We start from the raw sequence: 24,449 nt of genomic DNA on the forward strand, positions 1-24,449 counted from the left end.
ATGTTTTATTAGCTTTTAAGGAAGTAAAAATGAAGTATGACTTCCCTCAAACAGCAGAGGATTTAGGTAGGGAGAATGAAATTATTTGACTTGGAATTTGACCAGGATGTGGGGATATTAGCATACTTTTTTCTTGGAATAGTGTGTAATCTTAAATAAATACAAATGCACAAAGGGCTCAGATTTTACTTATTTTCCAGAGAAGAATTCCCTTTTGCTTGATGGAGAAATAATATAAAAACAAAAACAAAAGCAAAAAAAAAGTCTAAATTCTGCAGGTCCTTTGGAAAGCCCTCTCCCTAACCTTCACAAAAACTGACCTCACATCTTCCTTTCCCTCTATAGTTTCCTAACTTCTCATCTTCCTGTCCCTCCCCCACTGTACCTCATTCATTGGCATAAATTATGCAAAAATACCTGGTCAAGGATTTAGCCCGTGTCCTGGTCTTTTCCTACTTAAATTGCTACAATCTCAAAGTCATTGGATGCCTGACCTGCCTTTAGCACTGGGCATGTCTTAACAGTCTTTACCCACACTCTTCTATGGCATCACATCGACCTTCTGATTTGTTTCCTTTCTCTTCTTGTTAATCTGTCAACTTCTGGTTACATTTTGGTGCAAGGTCCCAACCCTTACCCTGAAGGTCGGTGTTATGCCTGGGTAAACCTATTTACTCATCTTGTCTTTTCCCATTTCATATTCCCTTTTCTGCACAATTTTCCAATTGGAAACCTATTACATTCCCAAAACTGAGTTTTTCTTTCAGTCTCTATTTTTTTTGCTGAAAATGTTTTCTTGCCTTTGCTTACTATTTAATTAAAAACAGAATCACAGACTAGAGATGCATGAGCTCATAAAAGAATTTGTAGTCCAGCCTTTTCCCAAATGAAGAAATATTCTTAAAATTTTCTCAACGAGTTATTTCCCATAATGGGAAATTCACTGTCTCTGAAGACACGCCATTCTACTATTGAAAAACTTCATTTAAGTTGTCCTTATATACTGAACTGAAACTTTTCCTCTTTATAAATCCCACTCTTCTAGGGCAGCACAAAATAAACTGACCTGTAACCTATAGGCAGTTCTCAACATACTCGATTATAACAGCCACAACTTTCTTCGGTCTCCTTTCTCTAGACTAAATACCTCTAAGCCATTCAAAAAATTTTTTTGTAAAGCACAGTATTCACCCTCTTACAGTTAGTCCCTGAATCACTCTCAGTCTTCATTGGCATCTGTCTATAATCACCTGATTCCCATGTTTCCCTTTCATCAACTTCCCAGAAAGCAAATTTTTCAATATTAATATTTATTTGACTAACGTTTTTTATATTTAACTAATGTTCAAATTTATGCATATTGCTTATAAACAATTTTAGAACAGAGACTATGTTGTTTTTTACATTTCATTTGTATAGCATATATTAAAAGGCAGAGAGAAATGGGCAAATTTTCAATTCTAAAATTATTATCCAGATAGATAATCAAGATGAGACGTTTCAAACAACTTTTTATATGTGGAAATGAGCACATTATTTGCCATAATCTATAAGCATTTCCTTATAGAATGAGCAGGTCATACCAGCACTAAGGGTTAAAGCTAGAAACTTGCTCTTATTTTCAGATCTAGTGAAGGACACTATATATATATTTCTTTCACATTCAAAGATGACAGAGCTGGTATTGCTGTTATTCAAAGATCGTAGATATGTTAAACTTAGAGGTCATGTAGTAAAACCTGCTTAAAAACAAGCAAACAGGCAATCGAGGGTAAAATGAGTTTTCCCTCATGTTGCACGGTGACTGTTGATTAGTAACCAGAACAAAGGCTCCTAAATGACACCCAGTTATTCTTTTTTTGTGCCAAATTTCTCCTTAAAAGGAAGCAAAACAAAGGAGTCTTCCTATTCATTTCTTCTTGACAAAGTTTTCTCTAGTCACTGCTTATGTTAATAAATGAAGTCGTGTACTAGGTCCCCTGAGACCCATGCTAAATACTGGGAATCTGCTGACATGAAGGACTCCAGGATTCCATCCTACCACAGCTCAGAATGATCTAGATTCTTTCTCAATCCCCCATTTACCACCTACTCTCCAGTGCCTATACTAAGGCACATTAACTACTTCTAAATATCTCTCTTTCTTAAACATCAGTACATTCCCCAAAGGTTCTTTTCCTGAAGTAGAAGGAGCCAGCCAAAGGCAAAATCTCTGTACAGGTTCAGACTTTATCAAGCAAATACCCCTGGGTCCATGGCTGAGAAGAAGTTTCTTCAATGTAAAGACTAGTTTGTACTGGGCTCTTTCTGTTAGCCTTGTTGGCCAGATTGTGATTTTTTTTTTTAAAGATTTTATTTATTTATTTGTCAGAGAGAGAGAGAGAGCAAAGCAGGGGAGTGGTAGGCAGAGCAGGCAGAGGGAGAAGAAGGCTCCCTGCTGAGCAAGGAGTCCGGTGCAGGACTTGGTCCCAGGATCCTGAGATCATGAGCTGAGCTGAAGGCAGATCCTTAACCAACTGAGCCACCCAGGGTCCCTGTGATTTTTTTTAAAATCATAAATTCAGCATCATTTTCCTCTCAAATTTTTATTGCTTTTTCTTCTTTATCATTGACTGTCGAGAGGCTGCAACTTACCTATACTTACCTAGACATTAAAACAGAAATACATACACTAATAGAACGTGGGAATGGCATTGCCTCACTTTCTGTCTAGTCTAAAACGCCTGGAAAGGGACAAGTAATTCTTAAGAATCTTTTTTTTTTAAGATTTTATTTATTTATTTATTTATTTATTTATCAGAGAGAGAGAGAGAGAATGAGAGAGAGCGCACAAGCAGGCAGAGGCGGAGAGAGAAGCAGGCTCCCTGGCGAGCAAGGAGCCCCATGCAGGACTCAATCCCAGGACCCTGGGATCATGACCTGATTCGAAGGCAGCAGCTTAACCGACTGAGCCACCCAGGCATCCCAATTCTTAAGAATCTCACTGAAGGTTTAAAAATATTCTTACAGAGAATGTTGTGTTTGTTGAATTTTATGAAGACTTTCTTGGTGATGCGGTTGGCTGTAGGCTGCTGAGTTTCTTGCCCTCTTTTTCATTCACTCATCAAAAAATGACTTAAGGAACAAACAGTCCTTGTGATGAGGCTGAATCAATTATTAGCACAATCAACATGTAATAACACTGTAGTAGTATTTTTAAGAAAAATTGTGAATGACCCACATTAACATTACTTGGGAAGAAGACATGTCAAAAGTTTCTTTGTTGAGCTGTGGTTTTTTAAAAAAGCATAAACCTTTGGAAAAAAAAAAACATAAAACTTTGAATAAAGTATTTGTTCCTTAAAACTTTTCAGGCAATTGCTATGTTGGGTAACATGTAAAAGAGTGGAAAGGACACAATTTCATAACACACATTTTCCAGTTAGAAAATCAAGGCCTTGTTACACCAGCCTTCCTGAGTAATTTTAGTGTAAATTATCAACAGAAAGGAATAGAAAGATCTTTTGTGATTTTTCTTGGTATACCTAGGAGGCAGTTTTCAGAATGGTGGCTAATGATAAAAGAAATAAAAAAGAAAAAGAAATCTCACTCATCATTAATTTTGTTTAAAGATTCTTTTTTTTTTTTTTTTTTTTTTGAGAGTGGGGAGGGGCAGAAGAAGAGGGAAAAAAGAGTCTTAAGCAGACTCCATGCTAAGTGCAGAGCCCTACACTTGGGTTGATCTCACAACCCTGAGATCACTACCTGAGCAGAAACCATCGGTCAGACGCTTAACTGACTATGCCACCCAGGTGCCCTACTACCATTAGCATTTTTATAAATTATGAGAGTACACAGGCACTCTGTGGAGATTTTTTTTTTTTTAAGCTTGGAGATATTTATTGCTGTCTCTGCCTGAAATATTTTTGGGTTGATAATTATTCTGGCTATTTATTGTTACATAACAAATCACTCCAAAACTCATTGGCTTAAACAAAGACATTTATTTTTGTTCATAAATCTGCAATGAGTATAGGATTAGTAAGGACAGATATTCTCTATTTCATTCAGCATTAGCTGGGTATCTGCAAAGCCAGGAACGGGGATCATCTGAAGCCTCAAGGTTGTGCATGCCGGCTGCCATCTGGAACCTCAGCTAAGGCAGGAACACCTACGCTTGGCTTTTCCCATGTGGCTATTTGACTTCTTCACAATACGGTGGCTGGGTTCCCAGGGTGAGCATCTCAAGAGGATCAGGTGGAAGACGCATCACCTTTCATGGCTTAGTGCTGGAGGACACACAATGGTGCTTCCGCTGTAGTCACAAATCCATCCAGTTTTAAGCAGGGAAATATAGACCCTCCTCTTTCAATGGAGGAGTGCCAGCCTCACATGGTAAGTGAAACAGGTTAGATGTGGAATACTGATGAGGGCATCTTAGAAAAATATAACCCACCACAGTGGTAATGGGTAATCATTAGGACTAGCTGTTACTCAGTGTTCTACTTGAAAAGAACTAACGCTTTTTCTATTTATCTAAATGCAAACTTGACTATAAGCCTTCTAGCCCTATCAACGTGGTTATGTATATCTCAACCAAAGTCAAAAGTAACTCTTGCTTATTAAAATCATATCTGAGAATCACAAGTCAGTACATAAGAAAAAATTGAAAAAATGACCAATCACATTGAATGCTTTCCTTAGGAGCCAAAAGTCTTTTAAATGACATTTGGTCAAGTTACACAAAATTAATCAGTATCAAGGGGCCTCTATCAGTGTGATTTTTTTCAGAACTGTTAACATTTTATGGGGTAGTCTACAAAATCTGTGGTCCTATATATAGGCAGCACTGTTGTGTGGCTGCACCATATCCTAATTTTCTAAGAGGACCAATGCCTCCAGCCCTATACACATATTGAGATGAGGGAGAAAGAAAAGCTTCTCTTCTGTTTTCCTCACTTTCCAACTTTCACCTCTGAAGGAATTCTAAGAAGAATGATCTCAAGTAGCTTAAATGGTTTTGACTTATATTATTTCACTCTTTTCTTCTGAGAGTTTTTCCAGATTTAGGTTCCTAAACAATTCATAGACACTGTACCCCATCTACTGCCTTTTCAAAGAAAACAGCATGACAAGGCAAGGAAGGGAAATTCCTCAAACAGGTCACTGTTCTAAATGACTTCTGATGAGAGCCTATTTCACCTTTTCAAACCCTACCTTTATGTTTATGCTTTTTTCTCCTTTAAATTTGATTTGCAAATTTTCGTTGCTTTGAATTTTCCCTTGGCATTTAAAAATGCTTTGCCCTTTGATTTGTTATTTGTATTCTCTTGGTGCCTTGGAGCATTTTATATGGTGGATTTATCTCTTTCCCATGGCAAAGGAACAGTGTGTATCCCTAAGTTAAACAAACACAGGCAGCATTCAAGATGATACAAAGCAATGGATGGTGCATAGATCCTAAATGAAGTTGTGTGTACACTAACAGTGTATGTTTAGCAAGCTTGGATTTAAACCAGGATATACAAATCCACATTTCATCTTTTCACTGAAATATTCCCACCCAACATTTTTCTTACTCAGCTTTCTTCAACCCTTCAATCCAAACAAATACATTTTCCTTGGTCTTCCTTTTTCTAACAACAAAACAATCAAGCACCTCCTCCTTTCCCCACTCCCCCCCCCCCCCCCCGGTATCTTCCCCACTACCTCTGCATTATTCCTTGTATAAGAAACTATCGACTTTTAGACTGTAGCTTCTGACTAATGCTTGAAGAAGAGGGATAAAATGGAGGGAGCTTCCATGTTATTTCAGATTATTTATCTGTGACTTTTTTTTTTTTTTAAGATTTTATTTATTTATTTGAGAGAGAGAAAAAGCAAGCAGGGGGAAGGGCAGGGGGGATGGGAGAGGAACAAGCAGACTCCGTGCAACACGCAGAGTTCAAAATGGAGCTTCCTCTCCTGACCCTGAGACCATGACCTGAGCCAAAACCAAGAGTCAAACACTTACCTGACTGAACCATCCAGACGCCCCTCTGGGATGTTTCTTATCAAAGTAGATTCAGCGTTCGTGAAGTCTATACTTCATTTAATTTGGGGGTTCTTCTTGAAAAAAAGAAATATGAAATTATTACAAAATTATTTCAAAAAGTATGTATTTAGTGTTCAGTGCTCAGATTTAATAAACCATTGAAATAAACCAGACTGAAAAAGAGAATCTCAAAAAATTATAAATTCATTTTAAAAGCTGACAAATACCACAAATATAATAAAAATCCATAAAAATAACATAATATATTTAGAAACTCATTGTCTATCACACTTCTGTGATACTTTTTCCTACATTTTTTGCTTGCCTGTAATTTGATCTCTTCTTTCCGTGACAATGATTTTGTAATATTTTCTGTAGAAGGAATAGAAAGGTGATTCAAGCAGCATAAGCTGACTGAAATTTCCTTTCTGGTTTTTTCATTGTTGAAGATCTAGAAAAGTTTCTTTCAGTTTCACAATGCATAATGGTAGTATCATATAATGTTACGTGACCCTGGTAATGTCACGTAAGGTTTAGGACTGACTAAAGTGCACTTCAGTGCATTTTGTGACTTCTTGACTAATCGCCAATATCCTTTGAAGTGATGATACAATTAATTACCTTGTTGATGTCCTCCTCATAAGGTAGAGGTAAGTGTGAACAAAAGGAATATGTTTCGCTAAATGCAAGGAAAGCTATCCCCATCTCAACTTTCCCTAGGCAGAACCAAAAAATGTATGTGGCCACATCATTGACATCCAACATGAGAGGAATTATTTTGGAAGGAAAGTTGAAGTGCAGGGTCATTGAGATCTTTACCATGCATGAGAGTATACTTTAGTTTCAAAATTTCACACAACCCAATGACTGTGTGAACACGCTCATAGGGTGCCTCCCAAGGCCTCTGCGGGCGGGGGGGGGTGGGGGTAGTTCATGGAAGTGAGGGCTTCTGAAGCTTCATCTTCTTAGTTTTATGGTAAACCCACATCTGTTCCTCTTCTGATATTTGTAGAATTTTTTTCAGTATGTATTTTTAAAAGCCTATTAGGTGCCCATTATCATGGAATACAGATATGAATTTATAGTTTGGGTGAGTTCAGATTTCCTAAAAACCTACTTTAAATTTTGATTTATTGGTATTTTCAGCATGCTTTCAACATGTGTCTTTCCAATGCGTGAATGCTTCATGGTAGAATTCCACAGGTCTAATTAAAGGTGTCACCCTCGTCATAAGGCAGTGAAATTCATGTATTAACTATCGAAGAAAAGTACAAAATAATTTTGTATAAAATGTGTTTAAATACTAAGCGAATGATCATTGTGCAATGAATTTATATAGGAAAAGAGTCTTGGAGTTGTCCTAAAAGAAGTGACAGGCATGGAATGAAGAAAAGGATAAGAATGATGGGAAATCAAAGAATCAAAGAAAATACTACAGAGGTAAGTTTCTCAAGGCCCTTTATTATGCATTTAGGAAATTGAGGTCCTCAGAAATCAAGTTACTTGCCCAAGAGTCTATCAGTACTAGAGAATGAACAAGTTCCAGCCGCAGTGTGTTACCATGTGTTTTTAAGTGTCTCTAAGGTGGTTTATTAAATATGAACACTAGCTAAACCAATGAGGCTGATTCTATAGAAAACCAGTGGATGGAAGGCAGGTAAAGGAACTATTTTTTTGAGGTATACTTGACACATGATATCACAGTTGACCCTTGAACAATGTGGTGGTTAGGGATGCTGACACCCCACACAACTGAAAATCTGTGTATAACTTTTGACTTCCCCAAAACTTAACTACTAATAGCCTATTGTTGCCTGGAAGCCATGCCAATAACATAAACAGTTGGTTAATATATTTGTGTGTTTATGTGTATATTATATACTGTATGTTTACCATAAAGTAAGCTAAAGAAAAGAAAATGTTATTAAAAATTATAAGAAAAATACATTTATAGTGCAATATTGTATTTATTGAAAAAAATCCCCATTTAAGTGGGCCAATGCAGTTCAAACTTGTGCTCTTCAAGGGTCGATTGTATATTATTTTCAGGTGTGCAATATAATTATTCAGTATTTGTGTATATTGTGAAATGATCACCACAATAAATCTAATTAACATCTTTCACCATACATAGTTACAAATTCTCTTCCTTGTGATGGGAACTTTTAATATCTATTCTCTTAGCAACTTTCAAATATGCGATACGGAATTATCGTATCGCTGGACTGACTTATTTTATAACTGGAAGTGTGTACCTTTTGACAACTGTCACTCATTCAGTTCCCTTTAGTTCCCTTCACCAGTCTGTTCTCTGTGTCCAAGAATTTATTTATTTATTTGACAGACAGAGATCACAACTAGGCAGAGAGGCAGGGAGAGGGAGAAGCAGGTTCCCCGCTGAGCAGAGAGCCCGATGCGGGGCTCGATCCCAGGACCCTGGGATCATGACCTGAGCCGAAGGCAGAGGCTTTAACCCGATGAGCCACCCAGGCGCCCCTAAAAGATTTTATTTTATTTGACAGAGAGAGGTCACAAGTAGGCAGAGAGGCAGGCAGAGAGAGAGAGGAGGAAGGAGGCTCTCTGCCGAGCTGAAAGCCCGATGTGGGACTCCATCCCAGGACCCTGAGAGAATGACCTGAGCCGAAGGCAGAAGCTTAACCCACTGAGCCACCCAAGTGCCCCTGAACTTGGTTGTTTTTTATTTTAATAATTCTACATGTAAATGAGATCGTACAGTATTTGTCTTTCTCTGACTTATTTCACTTAGCAGAATGCCCTCAAGGTCCATCCATGTTGCCATAAATGGCAAGATTTCATTCTTTTTTGTGGTTGGGTAATATTCTGTTGTATAGATATACCACATTTTTAAACCATTCATCCACTGATACACATTTAGGTTGCTGCAATGTTTTGGCTATTGTAAATAATGCTGCAATGAACACGGGATTGCATATGTCTGAGTTAGTATTTTCATTTCTTTGGATAAATACCCGGAAGTGGAATTGCTGGGTCATAGAGTAATTCCTTTTTAAGATTTTTGAGGATCTTCCATGCTGTTTTCCAGTTTACCTTCCTGCCAACAGTGCGGCATTCTCAACATTTTCTCTTTTTTTTTTCCCAAAGATTTTATTTTTAAATTTTTTTTCTTTTTAAGATTTTATTTATTTATTTGACAGACAGAGATCACAAGTAGGCAGAGAGGCAGGCAGAGGGGGGTGGGAAGCAGGCTCCCCGCTGAGCAGAGAGACAAATGCAGGGCTCGATCCCAGGACCCTGGGATCATGACCTGAGCCGAAGGCAGAGGCTTTAACCCGCTGAGCCACCCAGGTGCCCCATTCTCAACATTCTCAATAATACTCATTATGTCTTGTCTTTTTATAATAGCCATTTGAACAGGTGTGAGGTGATACCTTATTGTGCTGTTGATTTGCATTTCCCTGCTGATTAGTGATATTGAATGGGTTTTCATGTACCACCTGTAGTTCTTGTTTGGAAAAATGTCTAAGCAGATCCTCTGCCCATTTTTAATCTTTTTTTTTTTTTTTTTTTTTGCTACTGAGTTATAGGAATTCTTTGTATATTTTGGATATTAATTCATTATCAGATACAGGTACCCCCCACTTTTTGAAAGTTCTCATTATGCCACTTTTCTTATGAAGGACCTGCATTAGTACCTGTTTTATTAACTGAAAGAAATCAGAAGAGAATTTTTGTTTTCATGAAAAAAGGTGAAAAGCAAAAAAGGTGTCTATCGTTTGTTTTGCAGCGAGCCACTAGAGGGGCAGAGCGCACCCCTGGCAGCAAGCGTGGCACCACCAAGCTGCTACCCCAGGAACTACACTCAGCATCTTAGTACCAAGCCGCCATAGCTTTGAACTATGTGAACATCTGTGCTCCATCTTAATTTATGTTGTGCATCCATTAGCAAGATGTGTCCTAAGGTATCAGAAAAGCCTAAGAGAGGGCTTTTAGGGTCTAAAAATTTTCACAAGTTTTTCTGTATAAATTAGTGACATTTTGGTTTACGAAAGCTTTCATAAGAACATTTTCTACTTCCGGATAGCGGAGGAATGCAGTATATAGTTTGCCACTATTTTCTCCCATTTGGTTGGCTGCCTTTTCGTTTTGTTGATGGTTTCCCTTGCTGTGCAGAGGCTTTTCAGTTTGATGTGGTCCCCCTTTAAAAATTTTGCTTATGTCGCCTTTCCTTTTGGTATTAAATACGAAATCATCACCAAGGCTAACGTCAAGGAGCTTAATGACTATGTTTTCTTTTAGGTAAACAGAGCTTTTCAAGCACATATTGCGATGCCTAAAATATGGCAGGTGCTAAATAAACATTAGCTATCTTTATTTCACTGATGATTAAAACACTAATTCTATCATATAACAAAAACACATTTAATTGGGAATATCCTCTAAATATCTCCAACTTTCTAACCATATGGCCTCATGTGTTCTTTCAGGCTCTGCTCCTATACATTGCTACTTTAAACATCAGTAGAGTAATCTACACTGAATCTTTCATATGACAAGAAGTTTGGGAGAACAATGAACATAACACAATTTAAAACCGGAAATCTATGTTCAAAATGGTTGTTCCCTTCAACCTGTGTAGGAGCCATTATGTTGGAGATTTCTAGGTGGATTGGATAAATTCAGGAACACGAGAGCTGGGCTTTGATTTTTTTTTTTTTTTTAAGATAATTGGGAGAAGCTGAAAGTTCCTCAAGAAAGCTTCTTAGACATGGTGTGGAATACAATGCTGAAGGTTGAGTAGGGGATGGTGCAGTATTACCTTGACAGAGACTGAGAGCTATGACTGAGGACAGACCTACTGAGTCTCACTTGCCACGCAGCACAGAGCTGAGAAAACATGTGAAACTCATTAGCCCTGCCAAGGAACCGGAAAGTGCTAAAAGTTGTGATGGACCAACACACCTGTACTAAAGATGGGAAGGCCTCGTGGGGGTCTTACCATTGGAGGCAGTGGTAAAGTTCAAGACCATCAGTGGTAGATGTCACCACCAAGGCACAAAACCAGACCATCCCCATCTCCCATCTCAGTGGGGACCAACATTGCATTCAAGGGCCAGATGGCCTCTGTCCCACTTTAGGGGTAGTTAGTGGGGCCCGAGGAGAATTGTTGGAGTGCTTTCTATGTGCCAGGAGCTGTTTAGGTGCTTTGTGGAATTGAAACGTTCAAATCCTTGTTGATATTCAAGGCAGTTCAGTTTTTATTCACCATTTTGCAGTACGGTAGCTAAGGCATCAGAAAATGAGCAATTGGGGGTGCCTGGGTGGCTCGGATGGTTAGGCCTCTGCTGCCTTCAGCTCTGGTCATGATCCCAGGGTCCTGGGACTGAGTCTCATGTCGGGTTCCCTGCTTGGCAGGGAAGGAGTCTGCTTTTTCCTCTCTCCCTGCCTCTCCCCAGCTTGTACTTTCTCTCTCTCTCTCAAATGAATAAATAAAATCTTTCAAAAAAAGAAAAGAAAAGAAAAGAAAATGAGCAATTGACCCACCATTGCAGAGTTGGTAAATGGTAGAACAAGGCTTTTTTTTTTTGCCCTGGTGGCTCATAATTACTATAGTAAGCTACGAAGGTACAAAAGGTTCTCACTGCACCATTTCACAGGAGGATGTTTGAATATTTATCTAAAACAGAATTTCACTAAAAGAGACTCTTTTTTTTTTAAATAACAGCTTTATTGATATATAATTAATGTATATAATTCACTCTTTAAAGTGTATAATTTAAAAAGTGGTTTTCATATATTTTCAGAGTTGTATAACTATCACCACATAAATTTAGAACATTTCTCTCACACCCAGAAGACCCCCCGCCCATCAGTAGCCGCTCCTCATCTGCCCCCTGCTTCCTTAGCCCCAGGCAACCGCAAATCTTTCTATCTTTACAGATTTGCCAAGCTGGCATTTCATATACATGCAAATATGGGTTTTTGTTTTTGTTTGTTTGTTTGTTTGTTTGTTTTGTGACTGGCTTGTTTTACTTAATGTAATGTTTTCAAGATTCATCCATGTCATAGCATATTATCAGTATTTCATTACTTTCTATTGTCAAATCATGTTCCATTTCATGGATATAGCACATTTTATATATCCATTTATCAGGTAATGCACAATTCAGTTGGTCCTACCTTTTGACTATCACGGATAATGCTGCTATGAACATTTGTGTACAAATGTTTGTGTGAACATGTTTCATTTCTTTGGGGTTATTAAGAGACTCTTAGAGTCTAGAAATTTCTACTCACAGCCTCTTTCCATATTACCCACTCTCTCTCATTCCTTGCAAACAGTTTCTTCAGCACCCTATTGATACTGAGGTCTAAAAAGTCATGAAATTCTTCTCCCTTACAAATATGTTTTTCCTGTTATAGATCTATTCAACAATCACGCAACAAAATATATTTTATTTATTCCAGCCTTATACTAGCCACTATTTTGCATGTTGAAGATACATGATAAACTAGAATGTCCTGCTTTAAGAAATTTATATCTAGTTAGGGAGGGGGAGAGGGTTAGAAGCAAACATAGACAATTAGAATATTATTAATGTTTTAGAGTCGAGACAAATAAAGGGCACAGAGTAGGGGTGCTTATTCTGTGAGAGCTAAGTAAGGCGTCACAGAATGTATGATGTTATTGAAGATCCTCCTGGGCAATATGCAAAGGAACCGAGTGTGTGAATGTCCTACAGCAGGAAAAGCATGGCTGGACTCAAAACCCTAACAGCAGGAACTGTGGCCTAGAGTACCTCAGGTAAGAGGGTGGAGTGGTGACAGGTGAGGTGGGAACCCAGGCAGCAGTGAAATCACAATATCTTTCTAAGGATCTGGACCTATTTTGTAAGTAACGTGGTTCCAATGATTTTCAAGTCCAAGATTTTTAAACTGGAGGGTTAACTATTACTAGGACATTTAAAGCAACATGAACCTCAGAAAAAGTGAATCTTATAAAGAAGTCCTGAACTGCATTTATTATTATATTTCATGATAAAGTGCCTGACAACCAGAAGGCCCAGGATTGGTGATTAGAAGTACCTACCTTTGGAAGAAGGAGGTTTTCTCCGGGCATTACAGTTTTGCTGGTACTCCCTGTTTAGTAGTTCATATCTAAATGTAGAGTTCTAAAAAATAAATATAAATAAATAAATAAATAAATAAATAAATAAATAAATAAATGTAAAGTTCTTTGACTTCTATTTCGTTCTTGTCAGGAATTATTCTGCCTTATGAAGTTCATGACCCGACCATTGCCTTTCCAAGGTTTTGATATGTTCTGCACTAAGCTCCATAATACCACAGAGAAATTAAAAACCAACCACTGACTCTTCTGAAGATCCGTTTCAGCTTCTCTAAATACCTTCTTGTTTGTTTAGTTATGCTGTGAATGCCTATGTCAAACATGGAATCCCTGAATGGCCTCAAGCCCTTTGAGGGCAAATCTTTGTCCTGGTGATGTGCCTTATTCACTGAATCCTGCCAATTTTCACTGAACTAAATTTATGCCTTAAAAATAAAAGAAGAAAAAAGGAAGAAAGAAAAAATAATATGTGAGGGAAGCTAGGGGAAACTCCATAAAGGAGGGTAAGAATATCATTAGGTCAGACAGAAGGTTCTAGAATTAATTTAGAAGGTCAGGAGGTGGGGGCGCATGGATGGCTCAGTTGGTTGAGCAACTGTCTTCAGCTCAGGTCATGATCCTAGAGCCCCCCGGATCGAGTCCCACATCGGGCTCCCTGCTCGGCAGGGAGTCTGCTTCTCCAGCTGACCTCTCTCCTCTCATGTTCTCTCTCTCATTCTCTCTTTCTCTCAAATAAGTAAATAAAGTCTTAAAAAAAAAAAGGTCAGGAGGAAAATCAAATAATATCTTTATAGCTATTACAGATATTTGGTAAGAACAACTAAGATGAATAGATTTATGTTATTAGTATGATCACAGCCACAGAACTACAAAGGACCCCAAAGGGATCCTTTTAGATATTAAAGTCATTATATACTTTGTAGTATAGGCCACATTTTCCTAGGTATTTAATTCAAAAACTCCAGAACTTTTCTTATATACTGTGTTTAATGTCACAGTTACAACTATTCCCCCATCCCTTTCCTTTCTTAATGATTATGACCAACTCCTTCATTTCTTTTTAAGAATGGTGGACTGCAGGGGCACCTGGGTGGCTCAGTTCATTAAGGATCCCATTTTTTAATTCCAGCTGAGGTCATGATCTCCGGGTCCTGAGACTGAGCCCTGAGTTGGGCTCCCTGCTCAGCTGGGATTCTGAGCTATTTAAGACTCTCCTTTTCCCTCTGCCCCACCTCCCCAAATAAATAAATAAATCTTTAAAAAAAGATAATCTTGGGGTACCTGGGTGGCTCAGTTGGTTAAGCGTCTGCCTTTGGCTCAGATTATGATCCCAGGTTCCTGGGATTGAATCCTGCATCAGGCTCCCTGCTCAGTGGAGAGTCTGCTTCTCCCTTACACTCTCCCTCTATGTGCACATACAGTCTCTCTCTTTCTTAAATAAATCTTTATTAAAAAAAAGGATAATCTTGAAAATTCCATGGATTTTCCCTCCCATTTTTCTTTTAATTTGTTTTTATTGAGGTATAACTTTATATTGCAGGCTGCATAAACCTTAAATATACAGCACAAAACATTTACATTATATAAATTTTAAATATAGATATATATTAAATTATATATAAAATCTCCTTTGCTGTTTTTCAATGTTGTATAGTTTCCTATTAAATGGGTATGTCACAACTGATTAATCTATTCCACTGTTCATAAATATTTGGTTTGTTTACATTTTTGAACTATTGTTTTTCATTTTTGGACTGTTATGAATATGATTACTACAAACATTTCTGAACACAAGTACTAAATTTTGTTGAGTCTATACTTAGGAGTAGCATCTTTGGGTTACAAGGCATATATATGTTTAGTATTTAGTGATACTGTCAGGAGTTCTTCAAAGTGGTTGTACCAATTTGCATATGCACTAGTTACTTGTGAGATTTCCAATTGCTCTACATCCTTTCCAACCCCTACTATTAAGTTTAGTCATTCTGGTAGGGATATACCCATTATGATTTTATTTGCATTTATTTTTGGTGATTAATGGTGTTAGGGACCTTTTCAAATGCTCAATGCCCATGTTGTTATTCTTTTTTTGTAAAGTGCTTATTTGGGACTTCTACACATTTTTAATTTGGGGCAGGGGTAAATATTTTGAAGGGGTGCGTAAGTTTCCCTTTATGTTCTAGATATGAATTCTTTGTGAGATATATATGTAGTATATTTCCTCCTAGACGTAACCTGTCTTTTTACTTTCTTAATGTCTTTTGACTAACAGAAGTTCTTAATTTTAATTTTAATTTATTTAATTTTAATAAATAAATATTAATAAATAAATAAATAATTTTAATAAAGTTGAATTTATGAATAAGTTACGGTTTTCTGTACCCGATTAAAAATCTTTACCCATCTTGTTGTCATATAGGTATTTTCCTATATTTTTTCTAGAATTGTGATCAAACTATTATTGACAAGACCATCCTTTCTTCTCCTGAGCTGCAGTGGTGCCTTCGTTGTAAATTGGATGATCACACGTGTATGAACCTGTTTCTGGATTGTCTATAGTGTTTCCGTGGTGTATTTGTCTATCCTTGAATCAATATCACACTGTCTTCCTTGCTTTTACCATTAAAGCAAGTCTTAGTGTAGTGTAAATCCTTCAACTTGAGAAGGTCATTTTTTTTTTTTTAAGATTTACTTATTAGAGAGAGAGAACGCGCACTTGCGCGCGCATGAGAGAGAAGGGTGGGCTAGAGGGAAAGAGAATCTCAAGCAGGATCCATGCTGAGAGCAGAGCCCAACCTGGGGCTCTATCTCACAACCCTGGGATCACGACCTGAGCTGGAACCCAGAGTCAGGCGCTTAACTGACTGTGTTTCCCAGGCGCCTAGAGAAAGACATTCTTTTTTGAGATTGTCTTGACTATTCCAGAATCATTGCAGCTCTGCTTAAATTACAGAATCTGATTGTCAATTTCTACCAAAGAATTGCTAGGATCTAACCAGGATAATATTAAATATAAATTCATTTGGGGGCATTTGACATCTCTTCCCATTAAAATGACATAGTATATTTCTCCATTTAATGTGACTTTCTTTATTATTCTGAGCAATATTTTCTAGTTTCAGTTTAGGCCTTATTCCTATTTCTTTATATTAATCATAGGTATTTGATCATATTTTCTTTTCTTTTTTTATTAAGTTTTTTTTTTAAAGATTTTATTTATTTATTTGACAGAGAGAGATCACAAGTAGGCAGAGAGGCAGAGAGAGAGAGAGGAGGAAGCAGGCCCCCCGCCGAGCAGAGAGCCCAATGCGGGGCTCGATCCCAGGACCCCGAGATCATGACCTGAGCCGAAGGCAGAGGCTTTAACCCACTGAGCCACCCAGGCGCCCCTGATCATATTTTCTATGCTAATGTAATTTATTTTTAATTTTTATTTTTCTACCTTATTCCTATCATATATAAGTACACTTTTTGGTGTATCCACGGCACTAATTAACTTACTAATTTTAATAGTGTAGTTATGTACCTTTACCTTGAAATTTTAAAAATTATTATCTAGGGGCGCCTGGGTGGCTCAGTGGGTTAAGCATCTGCCTTCGGCTTGGGTCATGATCCCAGGCTCCTGGGATCGAGCCCCACATAGGGCTCTTTGCTCAGCAGGGAGCCTGCTTCCCCCTCTCTCTCTGCCTGCCTCTCTGCCTACTTGTGATCTCTCTCCCTCTGTCAAATAAATAAATAAAATCTTTAAAAAATAAAAATATATAAAAATTATTATCTATAATAGAATAAAAACACATGGAATAATTAGAACTACATTATCAAAAGTTGTGTAAGACTAGTCACTGCAAACTGGCAAGCATTATTGAGGGAAATTAAACATCCATATAAATGGAGAGACATATGATGTCATGTGTTGAAAGAGTACATATTTGTAGCAATGTTAAAATATCAATTTTCCCCAAACTGATCTATAGATTCAGTAAAATACCAGTCAAACTCTCAGCAAGAATATTTGTAATAATTGATCACCTCATTTAAAAATTCATATAGAGGGGCACCTGGGTGGCTCAGTTGGTTAAGCATCTGCCTTTGGCTCGGGTCACGATCCCAGGGTCCTGGGATCGAGTCCCATGTCGGGCTGCTCACTTGGTGGGGAGTCTGCTTCTCCCTTTCGTTCTCCCTCGTGCTTTCCATCTCTCTCTCTCAAATAAATAAATAAATAAATAAATAAAATCTTTAAAAAAATTCATATAGAATGCCAAGGACCTAGACTAGCTAGAAAACTCTGAAAAATAAGAAGTTTGGAGGATTAACATTATCTAATATTAAGAATTTTGAGGGGCACCTGGGTATCTCAGTTCATTAAGCATATGTCTTCGGCTCAGGTTGTGATTCCGGGGTCCTGGGATCCAGTCCCGCATTGGGTTCCCTGCCCAGCAATGAGTCTGTTTCTCCCTTTCCCTCTGCCCCTGCTGTCTCTCATGCTCTCTCTCTCTAACAAATAAATAAAATCTAAAAAAAAAAAAAAAGGATTTTGAAGATACAATAATCATGACAACATGGTATTTGTGTCAAGCTAGATTAATAGAATGTAGGACCTAGAAACAGATCAGACATACATGGACAACTGATTTTTGATAAAGATGCAGATGAAACTAAGTGGGAAAAGGACCTTTTAAAAAATAATTGTTCTGGAACAACTGTATATATATATATATATATATATATATATATATACACACACACACACATATATATATGTATGAAAATGAACTTTGATCCAAACCTTATACCATACACAAAAATCAACTGAAATGGATCAACTGAAAATGGATTAAAAAAATCTAAATGTAGACCATTAAACTTTTTTAAAAATTAAGAGAAAATTTTTGTGACTTTGGGTTAGGCAAAGATATCTTAGATACAGTATCCATATTTTAAAATAATATATTATTTTAAAAAATTGATGAACTGAACTTCATCAAACCTAAAACCCTCCACTATTCAAAAGACACTGTTAGAGAATGAAAAGACCAGTTACACATGGGGAGAAATATTTACAAATTGTATCAGATAAAGTAGTTTTATCCAGAATATAAACACAACTCTCTAAAGTAAAAAATAAAACAAACACCTTATTGAAAATAGACAAAAAGACTCAGACATTTTCCCGAGGATATAGAAATGTCAAATAAGCACATCTTTAGACCATAACCAGTGGAGAAACTGGAACTGTGCAGATGGTGGGAGCATAAAATATTACAACCACTTGGGAAAACAGTTTGGCAGTTTCTTAAAAAGCTAGAAATAATCTATCATATCATCCAGCTCTTCCTCTCCTAGGTATTTATCTAGGAGAAATCAGTGTATGGCCATAAAAAGAACTGTACATGGATAATCATAGTAGCCCTATTTATAGTAGCCAAAATTGAAAATGACCCAAGTAGCTATCAATAGGTGAATGGAAAAATAAATTGTGGTATATCCATACAATGGAATTCCCCTCTGCAATAAAAAGGAATGAACTATTGATTAAAGCACCTATACTGATGAATCTCAAAATTATTATGTTGAGCAAATGAAGACCTATAAAAGAGAAAACCTATTATATGACTTCCCTATGTAAAATTTTAGAAAATACAAACCGATCTATAGTGACAGAGAGATTAATTGCTGCATGGGACCAGGGTGAGGAGGCCTCGGGGTGGGGAGGGGGTTGCAGGAGAGAGATTATGAGGAAACTTTTGGGAATCTGGACATGTTCATTTTCTTGTTTGGGTTAATGGGTTGACGGGTAAATACATATGTCAAAATGTATCAAATTGTATACTTTAAATATGTGTAGTTTATTGTTTATCAAGGATTCCTCAATAAAAGTATTAAAAACTTTTCAGTAATCTATGCTATTTTCATTTATAACTTTTTTAATGAATTGATGTAAAAATGAATTATTTGTGTGGTTGTTTATGACATTTGTTAAATATACTGAGAAACTGTATCATTTTTTAACAATTATTTTATTTAAGTGTAGTTGACACACAGTGTTACATTAGTTTCAGGTGTCCAACACAGTGATTACTGCTCTATACATTATGCTGTGCTCCTAACACATGGAGCTACCATATGTCACCATACAGTGCAATTATAGTATCACTAACCATATTCTCTATGCTATGCCATTTATTTTTGTGACCTTTCTGTTCCATAATTGGAAGCCTTATGTCCCACACCCATCCACCCATTTGCCCATCCCCCTTACCCTCTGGCAACTATCAGTTTATTCTCCCTATTTATAGGTCTGATTCTGCTTTTCGTTTTTTTTTTTTTTTTTTTTTTTTAGATTCCATATATGAATGAAATCATGTGGTATTTGTCTTTCTCAGAGGATCTATTTTTTTTTTTAAATTCATTAGTTCATTCGGCAAACATTCATAGTCCTGGGGAAACAAAGATAAAGCTTTCCAATTAGTTGGGTAGAGAACTAGCAGTCATTGAGTACTGAAGGAGTCCAGAGCCTTTCACCCCAAAATATGCGACTTTGGCATACTGATTGTTCTGAGCTGAAGGAACCTCAGAAATAGCAAATTTATCCTTTTCTATATAAAACATGCCATGTCATTTCCCTTATGAGAAAGGTACCCTCCCTATACCAGGATGAGAAAGTGTCCTTATCACCAGAGACTGGGAATTGATGCTGAAATGTATCTGTACAAATTTACTGAAATAACCCTTATCTTCTGCTTGTTTTGTACACTCTTGCCCCACCATACATTTCCTAGTTACTTCCCCACAATTTACTACCCATAGCCCATATCCCTTTGTCTTAACAATTCTTGACAAGTTGATCAATTTTTAATTTAATTTAATTTTAAAAAAGATTTTATTTATTTATTTGAGAGAGAGAGAGAGAGCATGAGGGGGGAGGAACCTGAGAAGCAGGCTACCCATGAGTAGGGAGCCCGACATGGGACTCCATTCCAGGACCCTGAGATCATGACCCGAGCCAAAGGCAGATATTTAATAGACTGAGCTGCTCAGGAGCCCCCTGTTTTTTTGTTTAAAAGGTATAAAAGCTTCCTGCTCTGGTCACTTCTTTGGATCTTCATTCTCTTGTGAAGGCTCCCATGTATGTGCAAAAATTTAAACTTACATGCTTTTCTCCTGCTTTTAGAGTCAGAGACCCAAAGAAGGTAGAGGTTTTTTCCTCTCTTACAGAACTTGTTATGTAACAGCTCTTTTTTACATCCATCACTTCATTTACTTTTCACAAAACAGAAGACATATCTTTTTATGCCCATTTTCCAGATAAATAAATTGAGCTCCCAAAAGTTAACAGAATGTGGCAGAACTGGCACTGAAATCCAGGCTTGTATGACTCCAAAGTTATGGTACTTTCAACCAAACCACAATATAAAAATCACAACTAAAGAGTTCTAGGGGCTGAGAATAAAATCCCTAACACTTTCTGAGGAAGTCAGTGAAGTCTTCACTGCTGAAGAAGCTCTATTGCTTGAGATGTAGTCAAGGCTCTAAAAAGTATTTAGAATGTAAGAGAGTGCATTATTGATGAACCAGAGGCAAATTATATACTATTCCTCAGGCAGAAGTAATATTTTCTCCTTCATTGCTTTGTAGTACTGTTTATGTGGTCATTTTATAACTCATCCTCTTTATACCTCAGTGAGTTATACTGAAGCTCACAACTGACAATTATACCACACTAGAAGCTGCTACTTGTATTTTAATAATGCCTAATATTTTAAAGCATCTGAGATCTGTGTGAAATCATCTTAAAAGGATAATTTATTATTCACCACTCTGTGAGTTAGATACTATTACTATCTCCATTTTACAAAGAAACAGGCTGCAACATAAAAATCACCTAGAAGTGTAAAATAAAACCCTTAGGCCATATAAAATTAGCAACTTTTTTTGTATAATTTTGTCTTGGAGCTACATTAAACATCAATGATAGTTAAGAACAAACACTTGGTAATCAGACACAGTCAAATGCACGTTTAAATTATATTTAAGCCACTTACAAATATGAACTGCATTTGCATCATTATTTTTTTTTATTATGTATAGTAAAGTTTAGTAAGCTTTCATTTCTAGAATTTGATGTAAATTATCACCATTTTGAAAACACAGGCTAAAACCGAAATGTAATTTTAGTATGATAATGACGTTGGTTTTTTACATGGCATCATTCACTTTGTGTTTTTGTTTCCACTTTGTGTGCTAAGAAATGAGGACATCTAAGGCCAGCGCTATGTCCAAAAAGCTATATTTAATACCCTTAGCATGTTACACATGATTATGTGTTCAGTAAATGCTCAAAGAATTCTTCATGATGCTGATGATAACTGTCTGCATCGCCAAGGGCCGACCTCTGTTTCCTAGAGATGTTAACGCAGGATGGAGCATATACGTAAAACCATAAATTAACATAAACGAAGGCTTGGTGACCTATTGTAGCCAGGTTCTCAGTTAAACCATATATACCCATTTAAACAGAGTCCTTTTTACCCCCCTCTAAATCTTGGACTACTTCTTAAACTAAACGAGTACAAATTCGTGAGTGCCTACTACGTCCCTAACTAGGCCTCAAAGATTAAAGTTTACGTAAGCTTCCGGCTTCTATTGAGCACACAGTCAGCTTCATTATCAGAAATCAGAGCCCGGAAATAACCTGGAACGCTGACGCAGGTCAGGAACGCGGCCTCCAAGTTTTTGGTTCAAACCGACAGAAACGAGGGACGGGAATCCCGCCCCTCTGAACCCTCTGTCAGTCAACCTGCCTGTGGGCGGGCGCCATGCTGAAAGACTACGTCCACGCACATCTCTGCGCATGCGCCCCAGGGAGGCGGGTGACCCTGAGAGGTTACCGTCGTGCAGTGCGCAGATAAGTCGTCGCGCGTGCGCAAGCGCTCAGCGCAGAGGCCTGCCGGAAGTCAAGATGGCGCGTATGTGGTGTCCAGGCCGCGGTTGGCGCTTTATCAGTATCTAAACCGTGTGTTTTTTAAGGGGTGGCGAACGCCCTCTCCGCCGCCATGGCCCGGCATCGGAATGTCCGGGGCTATAACTACGATGAAGGTAGGTGGTAGGGCATGCCGGAACGTCATTTTCGTGGTTTCAGCTGGGATCTCAGCCCGTTGGCTCCCACTTGGATCTGTGAGTTTCTCATTAGTGGTGCCAGGCTGGAATTCGGAGTAGCCTCAGTTGGAGAAAATAACAATACATCTGAGTGCCAGCGAATGGCATTGTTTTAAGTCATGATTTCTGCCCTCTGGGATTGATTTTATTTAGGGAGAGGGAGGTTGCTGCATGCCGTCGTATGGGAAGGACATTTGGGAATGTTGGGATCTGGTGATATTTGTGCACGTAAGCATTATCCGCTCTCCCTCCCATTTTCTCCTCCCAGGTCGGGTAGACAATTGTCTACTTCTAGGTAGTGTCTTCCGACCCCCCTTTCAAAAATGCTCATGAAACTGTGCTAATTTGTAAAAGACGGGTTGACTTCATGTTTACATTCAACTGTCTGCTGTAACTAGATCTACGTGGTAAATCGTTTGTGTTTGTTCATACATACTTAGTACAAAACCTGGCTTGAGCAGATAACTTATTCTATGAGTTTCAAGTTAAATTGGAAAGTTAGGAGACGATAAAAAAGATATCAGAAAGACCCAGTGAATAAGTGGATCAGATGATCTTGAGGTGTGTATACCCAATTCTTGGTCGATCATTCTGAATTTAAATGTATTTTGGAATGAGAGGAGAAAAAAAGGCGATGCTAGAAGCAAGGGGGCTCTGGAACATACTTCTTGATTAAAAAAAAAAAAGAAATAAAAAATGTGCATATGAATGTTCTCTAGGAGTTTAAAAGGAGTTAGAATTAGTTTAGGGTAAGTGCATCCTCTCCACAGTGGATAATTATAGGCATCACCAAGCATCATGCAAACTAAAATTATAAACAAATATGAAGGAGGGCAAAAAAGGAGTAAAGACCTATTGCTTTTTAAAGTGCAGATCATGTAAGTGTGCTTAATATGTTGGTGGTTGTTACTGGCACTGCCAGACGATTATTCTAGAACATCAGTATTGCCCTAACCACAGTGGAGGGTAGCTAACACCCTGTGCTACATTTGGAGACAGTTACCTAGTCAGCCTGTCATGTGTTATGTTCCTGGTGTTCGCTCAAGATTGGAGGCCGTTTTAAGTGTTGCAGTGGATGTAAACATGGCGTGTGGATCACTGCTACCTGCAAGATGACTTTAGCCTGATAGTTATTTTTGAGGTTATGATATGAAAAATATGAATAGGCCTAATTGCAACTTATTTCTTAAATAAGTATTTATAATTTCCTCAACCAACATTAATTGAGTGCTTATTCTTCATTAATGGAGTGCTTAGAGTACTGCTCTAAGCTTTGGGGACTGATAGTTGGATGCTTGAGAGACTCTAAAGGGGGAAATATACAAGTAACAGATGAGTCGAGTATGACATGCTACAAAAATTACTCCCAAGGTGCTGTGGGAACTATGTAAGTGAGAACACCTTATTCAGTGTGGGTTGGTGGAATTTAAGCAGGTTTTCTATGTGAAGTAAAGTCCTTCTGGAGGAGAGATGCTTGGCATGTGGGAGTAAGTGCTAAATCTCTTTTCACCTAGGCAACTCCACTTCAGGTTGTCCTTCATGTTTCTTTGGAACAACTGATGACATCATAAACAAGCTGTTCCTATAGCATAGGAAGTTCATCCCCAATTCCTGGTTATAAAAGTTCTACTCATTTTAAGGATTCAGTTTATTTCTGTTTTTTCTTAAAGGTTCCCCCCTTGTATTAATTTCAAATAATAATTTGAAAATTCTTAAAAGTAATGCGATGTTATTAGAGAGTATGTGCTTTAAACCTATTGGTTCCTCTATTTAACTTTCACTTTGTTCTTTGTAATTTGGATAGTACTTTACATGACTGCCTTCATTCAGCTAATGCTATGTTAACTACTAATTTAAAAGTGCCAGGAGGGCATAGTCCATACCTTCTTGTTATATTTACTCTATTGTTATATTTATTCCAGTAGCTGGAACAATGCTTTATGTGCAGTAAATACTACAGAATTTTATTGAGGAGAAGAACCACTTTACAAAAATTCTAGGAAAGAATTCTCTTCATTTTTTTATATTGTGGCACTGTTAGGATCAATTTCAGTTGAAAGACTGACCTAGAAAAGTTTCTTGGCATTCATATCTAAAAATAGTATTTTGCAAGTGACTCCTTATTAATTTGCTGATAATAAAGTGTTTACTTGGGATTGTGGTCTAATAGTT

At 37.5% G+C, this 24,449-nt stretch overlaps 1 protein-coding gene and 1 long non-coding RNA gene across 3 annotated transcripts in view; one reads left to right on the forward strand and one right to left on the reverse strand.

Moving 5' to 3' along the window:
- Positions 1 to 3,965: 3,965 nt before the first annotated feature.
- LOC308344732 lies at positions 3,966 to 21,965 on the reverse strand. The gene is made up of 4 exons (XR_013967009.1): positions 21,814 to 21,965; positions 13,083 to 13,164; positions 5,993 to 6,084; positions 3,966 to 4,268 (listed from the first exon to the last, which is right to left on the reverse strand). It is a non-coding gene; the product is annotated as an uncharacterized lncRNA (long non-coding RNA).
- Positions 21,966 to 22,054: 89 nt separating this feature from the next.
- HBS1L (HBS1 like translational GTPase) overlaps positions 22,055 to 24,449 on the forward strand; it is an 84,468-nt gene continuing 82,073 nt past the window's right edge. For both annotated transcript variants that reach the window (XM_080806477.1, XM_080806478.1), the window contains exon 1: positions 22,055 to 22,217. In XM_080806477.1, the coding sequence (XP_080662603.1) occupies positions 22,175 to 22,217 (43 nt within the window). In that variant the 5' untranslated portion in view covers positions 22,055 to 22,174. The remainder of the gene's footprint in view (positions 22,218 to 24,449) is intronic.

This window comes from Martes martes (genome assembly GCF_963455335.1).
Source record: "Martes martes genome assembly, chromosome: 6".
Taxonomy (NCBI): Eukaryota; Metazoa; Chordata; class Mammalia; order Carnivora; family Mustelidae; genus Martes; species Martes martes.